Source organism: Mesitornis unicolor, unplaced genomic scaffold (genome assembly GCF_000695765.1).
Source record: "Mesitornis unicolor isolate BGI_N332 unplaced genomic scaffold, ASM69576v1 scaffold2769, whole genome shotgun sequence".
In the NCBI taxonomy this organism is placed as follows: Eukaryota; Metazoa; Chordata; class Aves; order Mesitornithiformes; family Mesitornithidae; genus Mesitornis; species Mesitornis unicolor.
In genome coordinates this window covers 27814-43151 of record NW_010205057.1, presented here as the reverse complement: position 1 = coordinate 43151, position 15338 = coordinate 27814, and the positions used below count along the sequence as shown (strand labels likewise).

The following is a 15338-nucleotide window of genomic DNA, read 5'->3' as shown; positions in this document are numbered from 1 at the left end:
ACTACCTACATTTGGAGAAGTCATGGCAGCACCAGTGAGAACCAAGCAGAGCATCTTAGCTCTGTATCTGCTGACCACACTGTGCCACTTCTGCTTTTCAAATCAGATCTCATTTATCTTCATAGAGCATTTCCCTTTTGGAATGGAGAGAGAAGGAAAAGGCGGCTCCAGAAGAGCATCTCTAAACATGAGCTGGAAGGAGAATTGCAAAGCTCTGCAAGCACTGCCTTCTCCTTGTGCAAGCACTGCTGGAGAAGCATGGGATGGAGACCCAGCAGCTCGTGCTCTCCCCAGGGTGAGGTGCAGCAGTGGCAGAAGCCTCTCATAATGCACACTGTGTGTCTTCAGAAATGTTCCCATCACCCAGAGCAGGGCTATGCCTCACAGCCATGCTGGGCTCTGTGACCAGACACGGTTCTGGGACCTTCACTGTGCCCAGGGGCTCTTTGTTGTACAGTTTATGTATAAAGAGGAGAAAGTGCAAATTCTCCTCTTTTTCTGCACGTGCTCTCCACACTTTCAAGTGGCCAAGCTAGAGACACAGACAGGGCTTGGTGCAGTGCTAGCGTGGGGCAAAGCTGATTTCTGCCTGTCCTCTTGGAGAATAATTATCACTGAGAATAACAATGTTGAAGAATAACGACCTCCTGTGCTCTGCATGCTGAGGACAGGTTTTACTGCAGCCATTTGGTGATCTGCCATCAGGGTCTTTCTGAGAGGCACCTTCTGCCCATCCTTTAACAGGTAGCTCAGACAGGGAAGAGATCAGCCATCCTCTCACACTGAGCCTTAAACAAAGCCCCAGAGTGCTTGTGTGCTATGTGGTATTTTGCTGGGGGCTGTTGGCCATTGGTGTGGAGCATGTGGCTGGCTGAGGTGGCCACCCATCAGCAGTGTGTGCCCAGGCCACAGTGGTGCCTGCAGGCAGCTGAGCCTCCAGAAGCAAAGGTTGGGTCTGTGCAGCCATGGGCTCTGGTGGCACTGGTTGATTCACGTTTTTCGTGGGCTGAAGGGAAAGGGGTGCTCCTGGGGCAGCCCCATGGCAGTGACCTCCCATGTCACGTATCCCGTGAAAGGGAAGTCACTTGGCAAACAACCTAACTTCCCAATCCCTGGGGTGGGGCTTCTTGACTCTGGCACTGGTGGTGATGTCAACACATCTTCGTGACAGCCGCAACCATGGACCAGTTTCAGCAACAACTGTTTCAGATCTCTCCTGGCAGAAAGAACAGTCACATCTTGCACAGCCAACACTCCCATTGCAAATTAACATTTAAGTTAATATTTACAGAAACTCATACTTGGTGCCGAGAGGGCCACACACAGTACTGTGTGTGCCACACACAGAGAACTGTGCCCAGTTTTGGGCTGCCCAGTGCAAAAAGGGTGAAGGGGAAGCAGACAGGTCCAGTGGAGGGCTGAGGGCTGATTCGGGATCTCAGAGCACTTCCCCACGAGTAGAAGGGAGGACCTGGGTTGGTTTCACCTGGCAGAGAAGAGGCCAAGAGGAGATCTGCCAGGCACCCACAGCTAAAGATGATGGAGCTGAGCGCTTCAGGGTAGTTCCAAGTGACTGAAGAGCAATGACCACAAATTGCACTCCAGGAGTTTTAGGTTGGACTTGAGGGAAAGCTCCTTCCCCAGGAGGGACAGCCCCAGGCCAGGTCCCCAGTGCGGGGGCAATCTCCATGCCTGGAGGGTTTCAAGGCTTGGATAGACAAAGCTGCAACCGCCCCATCTGACATTGGTGATGGTCCCACTCCAGGCAGGAGCCTGGCCAGGAGACCCCAGAAACCACTTCCAGCCGACTTTCCTATGGTACAAAGATGCAGTAACACTAGTTATAGATTAGTTTTTCAGTGGTTCAGCCCAATTCAGAACACTCTTACAAGCTTTGGCAGTGCTGCTTAGACCAGCGGGGCAACGACCAAACAGACCTGCCCTAAATTCAGTGGCAGTACCAGGATCTGGTTGCCAGTGCATCTCTACCCAGGAAAACTGCAAATATTGCAGCAATGTGTGATTTTTAGTGAATACAGTAGCACAAACCTGCTGCAGATATAGTTACTTTGAAGGAAAAGCATGGTCACACCCTCAACTTCTTCCCATGGCTGAATCACTACAGGTGTTTTAGAGCATTTCTACTCTGATATAACTCCCCTCTATCTGGGTAAAACAGCACAACCACTGACAGACCAGGGTGTCATCTGTGCTCCTGGCAGGTCCCTTCCCCATTGTGGCTCACAATGGAGAGGACAGAGCCACTTCTCGGTCGATATTTTCCAGCATTCCTCAAAATACACATTGGTGCTGGTGGCCTTTTCATCACGACGCGCACATGGGGAGCTGTAATTTCAACATCCTCTACCAAGACACTGTTCCTTCCATGAAGACCGCCCTCCCCTCCCTTCTACGCTAAGTGACAGTAATTTTTGCTTTAATTGGAAAAGAAAAGGAAGAGGGGACAGAACATCTTTGACAAAGGAACTAATGACTCAAATGCTGGGAAGTCCAGGCCCCCAAGGGACTGTGCAGCTCACAGCATTGATTTTTAATGACTTACAGAGACTGGAGGCTTGGAAGATCCCTCAGTGCCTCTGCAGGGATGCGATTCAGTTGATTGTTCTGCAACATCCTATAATTAGAAAAAAGAAAACTCTGTTATAGAAAAAAAAAGCCTGACAAAAAATGCAGGACATTGCTTCTTGTTTCTGAAGCTATCCTGGACTCTTGTTGGAAAGCTGGAGGGGCTGGAAAGCAGCACAGTGTCATCTGAGGGGTTGGAGAGCAGCATGCGGGCACTCTGGGCTCTTAAGCGAGCCTGCAGGCTGCAGGCAGTGAGGTGCACAGAATCACAGCATCATTAAAGCTGGAAGACACCTCGAAGGTCATCCAGTCCAACCGCCAACCCAACCCCACCATGGGCACTAAACCATGGCCCCAAACCAATGCCCCCACCTGCCACATCCACAGTTTCTTGAGCACCTACAGGGATGGGGACTCCACCACTGCCCTGGGCAGCCCCTGCCAGGGCTGGACCACTTTCAGTAAAGAAATTTTCCCTCATATCCAACCTAAACCTCCCCTGGCACAACTCGAGGCCCATTCCTCTTGTCCCATCACTTGTTGCTTTGGTGAAGAGATCGACCCCCCCCCTCACTACCCCCTCCTTTCAGGAGCTGCAGAGGGGATAAGGTCTCCCCTCACCTCCTCTTCTCCACTTGAACCCCCCAGCTCCCTCAGCCGCTCCCCATCATTCGGATGCTCCAGACCCCTCCCCAGCTCCCTTGCCCTTCTCTGGCCACGCTGCAGCCCCTCAATGTCCTTCTGGGAGTGAGGGGCCCAAAACTGACCCCAGGATTCGAGGGGCGGCCTCAGCAGTGCCCAGCACAGGGGAAGGATCCTGCCCTGCTCCTGCTGCCCACACCAGTGCTGCTGCAGGCCAGGATGGCGTTGGCCTTCTTGGCCACCTGGGCACTCTGCTGGCTCCTGTTCAGTTGCTGTCAACCAACACCCCAGGTCCTTTTCTGCCTGGCAGCTTCCTAGCTGCAGTCCAGGCTGGCCCAGGATCCTGCAGCAGAGGGTCCCAGGGGTGAGTTTGGTGCTGCAATGGGTGTTCCACTGCAACGATATGACCATAAAGGGTCCTCTCCAGTGCACAGTGTATCTGTTAGCCCAGAGTATGCCAGTCCCTTCTGCTGAGTTGTCCTGTATTTGTCCTTGTGTCAGAAATCCTTCTCCCAGTGTGCTTACTCCTGTCGGCAGCTTTCTTGCTCACCTTGTGAGGCAGCTGCAGACACAGTGGATGAGGAGCCACACCATGGCTGTTTGCTAAGGGACTTTGCTGCTTTGGCACAACTTTGAGCAGCAACTGGATCTGTTGTGGATAAAACCCCCAGCAGCCCAGGGTGTTCGGAGAGAGCAGGGGACTGGGTCTGCTGGGCTGGACGGGCAGGACCCATGATGGCTTCTCAGAGACGGAAGTGAGAAGGAAAAGGGCATGGACACTGGAGTGAGTACACAAGAGACTGGGAAGAGGGTATATGGGGTGGCAGGTCTCTGCTCCAGTGATTCAGGAAGGGTCAGAACTGGACCCAAGGGCATTTCTGACCTGGCTAGCTGCTGTCTGCTCTCACTGCCCTCCTGGAGCACCATGCATGAGAGTTTGCTGGTTTGGTCATCTCTGCACCTCTGAACAGGCCAAGGTTTTGACTCTGGACCAGCCTCTGTCCTGAACCTACATGCTCCCACCAGCACTGGGACATCACAGACAGATGTTCCCCTGGATGCACATCCCAGTGTGGTAGCTGGGCTGAGGGAAGGAATGTTTGACATGGCTGAGGTTTCTATTTCCAAAAGCAGTGGTTGCAGATGACCTGAAAAGGGAAATGGTGCTCAAGGGGCTTTCTTAATTACTATCAGTGTCAAAGAGACTGAGTGTGGCCCTAGTAGTTATTGGCAGCCCAAAGAATACTGATGCAAGCAAGAAATGTTCCCATTGCTGAGACTACTAACTTTACTGCAGAGGATTCAGAGGTCTGTCATGAAAGAAAGATTGGGAAAGGACAGTTATGGAGATAACCTTTAAAAAAGGGAAGCTATAGGCCACAAACTCTTCAAATTCTGGAAGAAAGTCTGTGTACATGCAGGAGAAGAAGGAGGGAAACAAGGAACTGTCAGTAGTGGCTAGTGTGCCAAAGTAATCTAGTTGTTTCTTTACAGACTAAAAGGCCATGAAAATGGAATGGGATGCACAGACACTATCTATCTTTAATCTACTTTAACGTTACTTTAGTAAGGTGTTAATGCTGTCATGCAGCGCTGTTCTTTGCAGGAGAGGAGACAAGTTTGGTGTGGCACAAAAGGGCAGCAGAGAGACCATACTCAAGTTAATAAATGGCACCCTCTTGAATGAAGATCATGTTTGAGGATCTACTGGAGATGACACTCAGCATTATGTATAAGGACCCAAATGACAGCTGGGAGTGGAGGTTGTTACCTCTGCTGACAACAGGGGCTGCAGAAGGGACCTTGGACCTGTGAGGAGGGGTACAGAGATCAGCCAGGATGACGGAGGGCCTGGGAGATGCGGGATGCTGCAGGGAGACCAAGAGGAAGACTCTGTGGATGGACAGGGGCTTGCAGCCCTGCCAAACCTGCCTGGGGCTGGTTGGGATGCCAGAAGGATGGAGACAAGTCAGAGCTGCACTTGGGACTGCATGGGGCTGTGAGGAGCAGGACGCCACAGTGACCCTTCTGCACATCTTGATGCTGGGCAGGCTTTGGCCAGGTCACGCTGTCCCATCTAGGACCTGCAGAGGGACATGGGGTGGTGCCAACTCCACCATCATCAGCCTTGATTCTCCTGCCACACATATGAAAGGGGATGTAAGCCCCAGTGATCGATCCCATGGGTGCACCCTGCAGCCGGCTGGGATGGGAAAGCTCTTCCAGGCACACAGCTGTGACACAGGGACCAATGCAACTTCTGGGGCTCCCGGTCCTGCTCATGGGTTTGTTTCTGTAGCCAAGGTGAGCCAGAGAGATAAAACCCTGGGTTCTGCAGCCCAGGGAAGAAGTACAGTAATTCAGGCTTGTTAAAAGCCCAAAGAGGCACAGCTGAGTACAGAGCGATGCAGAGTGGGGCTTTAAGAAGTGCTGTAGGGTGTTGGTTGAATGTCCATTGGATCTCAGTGTCTTTATGAAGTCTGAGCTCGGTGTTCAGAGATGATCACTGGAAGTATCTGGAGTCAGTACTAAAGCAGAACCCATTGTCACGCTGCTGCTGGATCCTGCTGCTCCCCTTGCATTACAAGTCCTTCCTCCAACCAGTAACACAGACTGAGACTTTCCAGGCCACCGTCAGCATGGACTGGTTCCAAAATGAAACCATTTTGGCAGAGACAAACAATATTTAAGAAAAATGCATCAGAGAACTCTGAAACCACTGGGGTGCTGGACAGTGCTATTTTTCACAACAGCAGGGCAGCAAGAGAAGCTTTCAGATGACGGGGCTGGGACAAGAAGCAGTGATTCTTCACATGGCACATAATTACCTCCAGTAACTCATCATCATAGCATGAAACAGAGAGGCCAAAAAAAAGTTGCACACAGGGTTTGATAATTTTCTAGGCACATGGCCACCCTGGTATTAAACAAGAAGTTCTTCATTCAGCCTCAAGCTTAGGAAAGCCTCAGCTCTGCTCACTGGGAGCAGGAAAAGACATGCTGCATTTACCCGTGATGTCCAGGATGGCTTTTCTTAGTCTGGTATTGAGGACAGCTCCTGTCAAGCCCCTGGGCACTGCAGTCAATCCTCACATGTCATTTTAAACCATTCTTGTATTTTTCTTTTCATAAAAGGTCCTTTCAATCACAACATACAGTATGATTTTGGCAAAAGGTTGAATAACTGTACCAAACCCTGCAGGATGAAGGCAAGGAGGTCCCTACACACTGGCAGGAGCACATCTCGTCCCTATGACATCTGCTTCCTGCTGTGTTCTGGGTGCCCAGGCACCACTACAAAAGGTGACTGGCAAAAGGGTTCAGAAGGTCCCTCTTTAAGTGGTGCCATTTCCCCTTTTGGGACACTGCTCTTGTGTAAGGTGGAGGAGGACAAAGCTGCAGCTCATTGAGGAGAGCACCCACTGCAGCATTGCAAAGAGGGAACAAGCAACTCTGTAAACCGTCTGCAAGTCATCCAACCACTCTGCAAGTCATCTCCTGACTGCGTGTCCCTGAAAGCCTCAGGCATGCCCTGTCCCCTCCCTGCACTTACACCCCTCCAGAAGAGGAGGCTGTGCTCCAGGGTGTGTGCATTAGGATGGGGCAGAGATCCCAGGTACATCACAGGGTGACCCACTGAGACACAGCCATGGTCTGTGAACCTGGGCTTCAGCCCACTGGATCATAGCAACTCTGAGATCCCAGATCATGCTGGCCTCAGCTGTTCCTCATCAGCATCTGTCTCTGCTCCTGCCTCTCTGTTGGCTCCAGTTCACATAAAACTCCTGAACTGCATTAGATTTCGTACTGCAAGCCGCTGCTTCATGGCAGCCTGGAGACAACCTTAGTCAGAGCTTGACTTCTCACAGCCAGGGAGCAACCTGACCACCTACCAGCCTGATGCCTGCTCTGCTTGGTGCAGTTCCTCCATTGCTGAGTGCAATTTTCCGTCTTCAAGCAGCTCTATCAATGAGTAAAGTCCTGCAGGACTGTGCTCATTGATGAGCCACTCTCAAATGCAGCACTGGGCCTTCTGGACAAGCTGAGGACATTAACAAACGTGACAAGCAAAGACCATTCAGGCCAGCAAGGGCTCAAAATCAGGTTTGGATGGTGCACTGTTGGGTTGGCACTGTTCAGGTGACCACACTGGAGCTCACAGGCAGTGGTAGACACAGACACACAACCTGCTGTTCGCAGCAGTCTGACTGGACTCAGAACAGGTCACAACTCTTCAGAGGCCATGTTTTATCTTCAGAAGTAAGAGGATTGTTTGTGGGCAGAGATCACACCTGAATGTCCAGGAAAATGCTGGGATCTGGCCCCATCACACCAGGATCAGTCATCACACACAAGACAGTCTCAGACAGCCCTCAGAGGTACAGGTCTGTGCATGATAAAATGTCCCCATCTTGGGAGGCTGAAGTGACTCAGCCAGAGCAGTCAAAGGGCTGTTATTGCTTGAGGCAACTGTGCCTGAAGCCTGTGCATGGGATTAAAGACATTCCAACCTCTGCATGTTCCTCCTACCTCCCCACAGGAGTGTCTCTTGGATGTGCCACACCATTCCCTTTTGTCTCAAAGCCATTTCTGTTCTGCACAGGCTTGGGATTGTCAAGCAAGTAGAGTCTGTCTCGGGATCCTGACGTGTCCCAAGCCACCTGCAAACCTGGCATCCTGGAGCAAAATGGTTTTTTTGGTGATGTTTTTTGATGTATGTTCACAAGCCAGGCTACTCAGCGCCTGTCCTGGACCAGCAGAGGTGTTTCAATTGCTGCTCAGGCTGGGAAGAGGAGGGACCACAGGGAGCGGCCATGGGGTAGTGTCCATTCAGCCAGGAGGTGAGGCATCTGCAGAGCAAGGCCATCCTTGTCAGGCTCACTCCGTCCTACCTGATGATGGAGAGCAGCCATGGGCAGCACCAGGGTAGTGTGGATGCAGGCAGCACGGGGTCAATTCACTTGTGCAGGAAGGGTGCAGGCAGGACGGGGTCTGTGCAGACAAAGTCTGTGCAAATGGGGTCTGTTCAGTCAGGGTCTGTGCAGGCAGGGTCTGTGCAGTGGGGTCTGTTCAGGCAGGGTCTGTGCAGGCAGGACAGGGACTGCAGGATCCCCCAGGCTGGTTGAGGCTTGGCTGAGGAAGGAGCAGCCACCCCAGCCAGCTGCTGTGGGGTCTGCAGCCAAGAGGATGCACTGAGGCATTTTGCCCTCCACAATTCAGGGTGAGGCAGGCTCAGATTGTGGTCGTACTTGGAGTCTTTCCCTGCAGAGTTTGATATGGGATTCGTTCTTGGCTAGTGAGGGCTGCTGCAGCATGTTCAGCCAGGAAAACAAGAGGCCTGGCAGTCCTGCTTGAGCATTTGATGGAGGATACACGTGCGAGGGTGGGATGCGGTGTGAAGCCGTGGCAGCACAGGCACAGCCACATGTCCAGTTGGGATGGATGCTTCCTGGCTGATGGAGCTTCAGTCAGGGCACCCGGAGATGAGGGGCATCCAAGCAGCTCACGAGGAGGTCTGAAAGGATGGGGAACTTTCCCGTTTTCCAGAGACTCTGATTAAGCAGCATATTCTGCCACCCTGAAAAGCTCCAATCTTTGGAGAGCATGGACTAAGGAGTTAATTTTGCAAGACCTTAGCACAGGACACAAACCAGCCTGTGGAGCTGGTTTCTAATGATCCTGGCACTGAAGCACAGACCCAGGAGCATCCGCCTCCATGGGAAGGGTATGGGTTGGCCATGCTGAAGAGCAGAGACCCTGGGAGAGGTGCACTTGCAAAGGGATGTACCATAGGTTGAGAAGACCTCAGAGCACCGGCTACCACTGCTGAGTGTCCGTCGCTGCCAAACTGCAGTCACCTGAGGGGACCTGAGGAGGCCACATCTCTCCTCATCTTTTCAAGGCTCGGTGCATGATCTCTGCACATCATCTGTGTTGGTAGTGGGGCATCCGGGCTCTTCACTTGCTCTCATCCAAGTCTCCACACACCTGCTTCCCCGGGTGTACCCCATGGTTTCTGCACAGGCCTATCTCCATGGCCACTTTCCAGGTGGTTTTCGTGCAGTGAAGCACCCGGAGGAGGCAGAGCCAAGAATCTGGTCCTGCTCCCAGGAGCTGTGGGATTCACTCCGAGGGCAGGGAGAGGACCATCTGCACAGGCAGGTTTGTAGAGGAATTCCCAGGGTGTTTCCCATCCTTTTTTAAACATAAAATTATCTGGAAAGACCGGGAAAGCACCAGGCCCCTTGGCAGCCCAAGGCGCATGCGAGAGTTTACTTGTGGACATGCACATGACCACAATTAGCTCTAAGGCACATTCAAATTAAATGGTGAAAGCTCCAGCTACCAGCCTGTCTCCTCAGGGGACACCCCTGTCACCAGAGGTAAGAGCTCTGATCCTGATGAAAGTCAGCTCCCGAATACCCACAGGTTTCAGCTGGGCATTCCCAACTCCAGCTGTGTCTGTCACCTTCAAACCTCAGGCAGCCTGTGACAGACACCCACACCTGTAGGTGCAACATGTCCTGAATATCCCTGGTGCCATTTGCTCCAAAACCTGACAGTCCTATCTTAGGTATGGAGAATATGCATTTCCCTCCAAGCAGCTGCTTATCTTTAAAGGTTTATGTCCATCCTCATTCATTTCTACTTCAGGTTAACTTCAGTTAACTCATTGTTCCTTTAGTTCATCACCAGACCCCTGTTTTTAAATAAAGCAATTTGTTTTTCTTCTTCACTGGGCTGCAGAACCCAGTGTTTTATCCCTCTGGCTCACCTTGGCTGCAGAAACAAACCCATGTGCAAGGATCAAGAGCCCCAGAAGTTGTGTTGACCCTTGCATGCATGGATGAGCTTCCTTATCCCAGCGGGATGTGGAGAGCACCCATGGGACCGATCACCAGGTCTTACACTGCCCTTTCACACGTGTGGCAGGAGAACCAGGGCCAATGTTTGTGGCGTTGGCAGGGCATGGTTCACACTACCCCATGTCCCTCTGTGGTGATGCTCCTTTCAGAGGAGTCTCAGCAGCCTCAGCAGGATTGGCTCTGGGTACAACAGTGAGGAAGCTCCTGGTGCTCTGTGGTCCCTGCACTTGGCCCACGCAGAGCAGGGGGTGAGGACATCACCCGGAAAGAACAAGAGGAGTATTTGAAGAATGGCAGGATGGTGGGAGTCAGGTGATTAGAAGAAAATTAGGAGTCAATGGAGCAGGGATCTGAGACTGCCAGAGTGTCTAAGGCTCGGACTGTCCCTTGCATGCACCAGGACATCTGGGTCTCTTGTGTGGCCCACTGACCAGCTTTGGGCAAGAGATGCAGGAGGAGGGCATAGCTGGAGGGAGACACTTCAAACACACCCAGCCCTGAACTGCCCTGCCCAATGGTGAGGGGTGGTGTGAAAGCACCCTGTGCATCTGTGTGAGCACCCTGAGCATCTGTGTGAGCACCCTGTGCATCTGTGTAAGCACCCTGAGCATCTGTGTGAGCACCCTGAGCATCTGTGTGAGCACCGTGCACATCTCTGTGCCTGACATTCCCACACTGCCTCCTGAGCCTTTTCTCATCTAGACTGAATTATCCCAATTACTTTCTTCCACCACCTCTGTAATTTCTATTCTGGTCTTCCGCAGGTGAGGATCTGGCGGTTCCTCATCCTCCTGCCCATTGTCCTGTTTCTGCTCTCCCACTGCCCCATGTCCTGCTGCAGGACAGTGTGGCCAGGCCAAACTCTGCCCGGTATCAAGGGGAGCAGCAGGACCACTGCTGGTGTCTGGTGCAGGTCCGTATCCAGCCCAGTGGCTGTCTCTGAGCCTTTGCTGCCTGCCAGAGCCCCGCACCCCCAGGGGAGCTCAGTGTGCAGCCTGAAGGGTGAGCTGCCCTCCCCAAGTCCTCTTCTCTCTTGATTTTCAACAGAGCCAGAATGGTTAAATGTAAGTTGATGCTTTGCCTCTATCTAAAGCCAGGAGACAGGACTTTTCTCTGTTCCTGTCTTTTGATACCTGACATCCCAGTATTTCTCTGATCTTTCCTGCCTCTTGGGCTCTTCAGATTCTTTCTCCACGTACCTCCTTCAAAATCTGTCTTTTTTGGTGTAAATTAAAGTGCAGAAAAAAGCACATGACTGGGGGAGTGGTTGTACTGGTCCTAGGGGAGCAAGGATCTGCTCTGAACAAGGAGCAGTGCGAGGAGCAGCTTGTGTCACCATGAATCACTGCAGTTTTGTTATCCATCCATAGGTGACTGCAGCTCCCCATTAGCCTGAGATGTCTCCTACAGTCTTCTGGGCTGGACCTGCTCTTCTCAGCTTCAGAGTGTGAGGTCGCATGGAGACCTTGGAGCCACCAGCTTGCTAGGGAAGTCCTGCCCTCAGCAGGCTTGGATTGGAGTGGAGATGGGAAGAGGAAACTGAGGCACAGCTTAGGAAGAGGGTGAGGGGTTTTGGTCACTGCCGGGGCACACAGAGCAGGGTGAGAGAGCCCCAGGGTCTCTCTGCAGGCTCTGCTCTCCACTCTTGACCACCACCACCAGATCAGAAGCAAAGTGGAAGGTGCTCAGCCATGGGCTGGGAAGGGACTCCTCCTTCCAAGCGCAGTTCCTGCCTTGTTTTCATCCAGCCAGTAAAATGGCAATAATATCACCTCTCCCTGTAGGTGGTTTTGGTGATTTTATTGTGCTGCCAATACGGTTGAGGAGCTGCTGGGGAAGGCACTCTGTTTTTCCTCAGTCTTTTCCCAGTAGAGGACATCAGTGAGAATCCTCATTCTTGCCAATGTGATTAAGCCTGATGCTCCTAAGGTCTGACCTGGAAAAAATTCTGGTCCTGTTCCAGCAAATTCCCAGGGAATTCCTATCTTTTCCATGTCCCTCACTGTTGACCTCACACTTGTGGTGACAGAGAAATAGGGGGGTGAATGATTGCTGTTCTTGAAGTGTGGAGAGACCCACAACTGCTCCCACCTGTGAGCTCACTCCCAAGGAGCCCACGGTGCCATTACAGAAAGTAATCAGCGTATGTCCTATAGCCAGAGCACAACAGCCCAGAATGCCCCAGCAAACCTGGCCAGGAACTCATTGGAGGCTTTGGAAAGTGAAATGAGGTGAAACAAGGGCTGGCAGTGCCCCTGCTTTTAGAAGTGGGAACTACTTTAAATGAGGCCCATGGCAGGGTTGGGTTGGACAGGTCACTGTGTGCATTGACCCTTCCTTCCCTGGCCATGGAGCTGGGATAGTCCTCTGTGTACCTCCATGGGAAAGGCTGGGGATTAAATATAAAGCAGCCCTGCAGCCAGAAGCTGTAGAAGGCTTGCTATGACAGCCCAGGTGCCACCCTCCCTGGTCACAGCCTGGCTGAGAGCAAGGCAGGTTGTCCTGCATGAGGACACCAGCTTCAGCTTTCACCAGACAGCCTGGAGCAAACTTCTCCGTGCAACTGTTTCACACCTGGAAATGCTCTGACCCTTCCTCTCCTCACAACAGGGTCACTCGTGAGCATGTCCCACCTGGTGCTGTGTTGGAGGGGCACATGGGGTGTCTGTGAGCTCACCAGGTACGGCAAGAGCGTGCTCCTTTCCTCCTGCTACCCGCAGGGAGCCGTGCTGGCTCCGGCAGTGAGGCATCATCACCCTTATACTCTGCATCAGTAGTTACCTGAGCCTGACACAAATAGGAATTGATCAAAAGCGTCTTTAGAAGCTCCCGTGTTCCCTGAGTAGAAAGTTCCTCTTGTTGAAATTGGGTGGGAGAGCTGCGGTTTTTCCTCAGTTCCTTTGATTTGTTGCCTAATGCAGAGGATGGATAAATCTCTAAGCCCTGAGATTTAGGGCAGGATTCATACTTTACATCTTTAGAAGATGTAGTAAACAGCCCTATACTCTCTAATCCTGGGAGCAGGTTTGTACCTGCTCGCTCTGTATAAACTGGACCGGCTACAACAATTTCACATTGCGGCTGAGTTAAAAACATCCCCTTGGGGATGAAATGTTTATTGCAGGAGATTTTTAAGATGGTTCCTGAAAGGGAGAAAGAGGGACTCCCACCTCAATACCCTGCAGAGACCCTGCTGGACTGTCACGGGTGCAAAAATTAATGTGACTCCACGAGCGGTGAGACACCCTGGCCTGCAGGAAGATACCCCAAGGAGGAATTTGGTGGTGGCCTTTGTCACCTGGGTCTTCCTGGAGGGGTGGGCAGTCCCAGTCCTTCTCCATTGGGCAGCCAGATGTGGGTGGCCACATCACAATGATGACGAGGCCTTCGCTTACCAAGGCTGGCAGCTCCTAGGCATGGCCTGAGGCCTACAGTGCTCCTGGACCCAGCTGTAACCCCCATGGCCTCCATGAGGCTGAAATGAGACTGCCAAAGGACCCTCCCCTTCCCAAGGACAGAGTCCAGAGCCCTGTGGGAGCCTCCTGGGCCTCACTGGTTTGCAGCCTTTTTTGCGAAGGGATGGCTGAGTGGGGCAGAGCACAGGAGCTTTCCACGGTGCCTGGGATCTGGACCTTCGCATTGCTCCAGCCCCAAGTCTGCAGCAGAGCAGATCGGGGCCAGTCTGGGGTCTGGACACCACATCTGGGGGACACCACATTAGGGTATTTGGTGAGTTTTGTGCAAAATGTGAACCTCTGCAGATTCTCCTTTTCGCACTGCATGGAGGGCTGTGCTCTGCTTGTGGTTTGCTGTAGCTGAAGTGAGGAAGCAGTGCAGGGGGGTGGGTGGTCCTTGCGGTGGGATACAGCTCCCCACTCAAGAAGGGACAGGTTAGCCAGCGTGGGGTTATCGACTGACACCACACCACCTTGTGACTTGGCATCCCACTCTGGATGGCTTCAATACCTGAAAGGTGCCTGTAAGAAATCTGGGGAAGAGCTGTTCACTGGGGCATGGAGCAATAGGATGAGGGGGAATGGTTTTAAACTGGAAAAGGGCAGATTTAGGTTGGATATGAGGAAAAAGCTCTTCACCATGAGGGTGGTAGATCACTGGCTTGCCCAGAGAGGTGGTGCAGGCCCCATCCCTGGAGATGTTCAAGGCCAGGCTTGCTGGGGCTGTGAGCAACCTGATGTGGTTCAAGATGTCCCTGCTGACTGCAGGAATTGGACTAGAGGAGCTTTGAAGGTCCCTTCCAACTCAATACATTCTGTGATCCTATGATAAGTCCCCATGTATGACCCATGCCTGGTGTGAGGGGCAGGGGGAGGCTCTGCAGAGTGGAGCAAGTTACTTACAGGATCTTCAGGCTGTAGAGGCCAGAGAAAGCTTCCCCTGGGATCCTGGAGATCTGGTTTCCAGAGAGGCGTCTGCAGTGAAAAGAAGAGCCAGTAAGGTGTCAGCAGCCTTGTGATGACAGTCCCTTGTCTGCAGAGGCTGAGCAATTTGTGCATCGAGTCGCAGTCCCCTTGGGGAGGAGGCGGCATCACCTGCAAGCTGAGCTGTGGTCGTGCACTTGGGCAACCTTTGCACATACATCCCCTCTTACAGCTTGGGGAACAGGCAAAGAAAATATCAGCTTATTCCTTCTGTCAGATCTGAATACAGTGTTCTCAGCATCCAGTGACAGCTCATGGCTCAAGTGATTCCCTGGATACCCACAGAGGACCCCGCTCCACAGAGATTACAGCCCAGGCTGCCTGTGAGAGGGACCTCTCCTTGAGGGCACTGACCAACCTACAGACCCTGCTCTGTGCCAGACACCTGGCAGTGAGGCTGGAGCAGGGGGAGAGCCACGTTCTGCTGGTTCTGTGGTCCTGGGAGCAGTATTCCTAAGTCATGAACCTCTATCTGTCCCTTTGTGTGGCCAGTTTCTGCATCCTGCAGGTTCTCCTTTGTCCTGTCCATCAAAGCTCAATGCCACCTGATTTGCTTCCACTCTCTCATTCCCAGCCCTCCTTTGACGTGGGTGACCACAGCTAAGGCCCAGCTCCTTCAACACAGGTGAGTTTGGTGTCACTGCTGGGAGGGGAGACCAGGGAAGGGACAGGAGATGGGGCATACCACATCAGTACCACAGCAGAGCCAGCTCATCTGAGTATGACCTCCAAAACCAGGACAGAAAGGTCAATAGTGGCTCTTGGATGAGTTATGGCTGGAGAAAACCATAAGCAGTAAGACAAA

The 15338-nt window shown here is 52.4% G+C and overlaps 1 protein-coding gene across 1 annotated transcript in view; it reads right to left on the bottom strand.

Moving 5' to 3' along the window:
• LOC104545972 (leucine-rich repeat-containing G-protein coupled receptor 6-like) overlaps positions 1-15338 on the bottom strand; it is a gene marked incomplete at both ends in the record, with an annotated part of 91701 nt that overhangs the window by 66449 nt on the left and 9914 nt on the right. Inside the window, 2 exons of the mRNA XM_010191243.1 lie at positions 2564-2635; positions 14453-14524. Of these exons, the coding sequence (XP_010189545.1) occupies positions 2564-2635; positions 14453-14524 (144 nt within the window). The remainder of the gene's footprint in view (positions 1-2563; positions 2636-14452; positions 14525-15338) is intronic.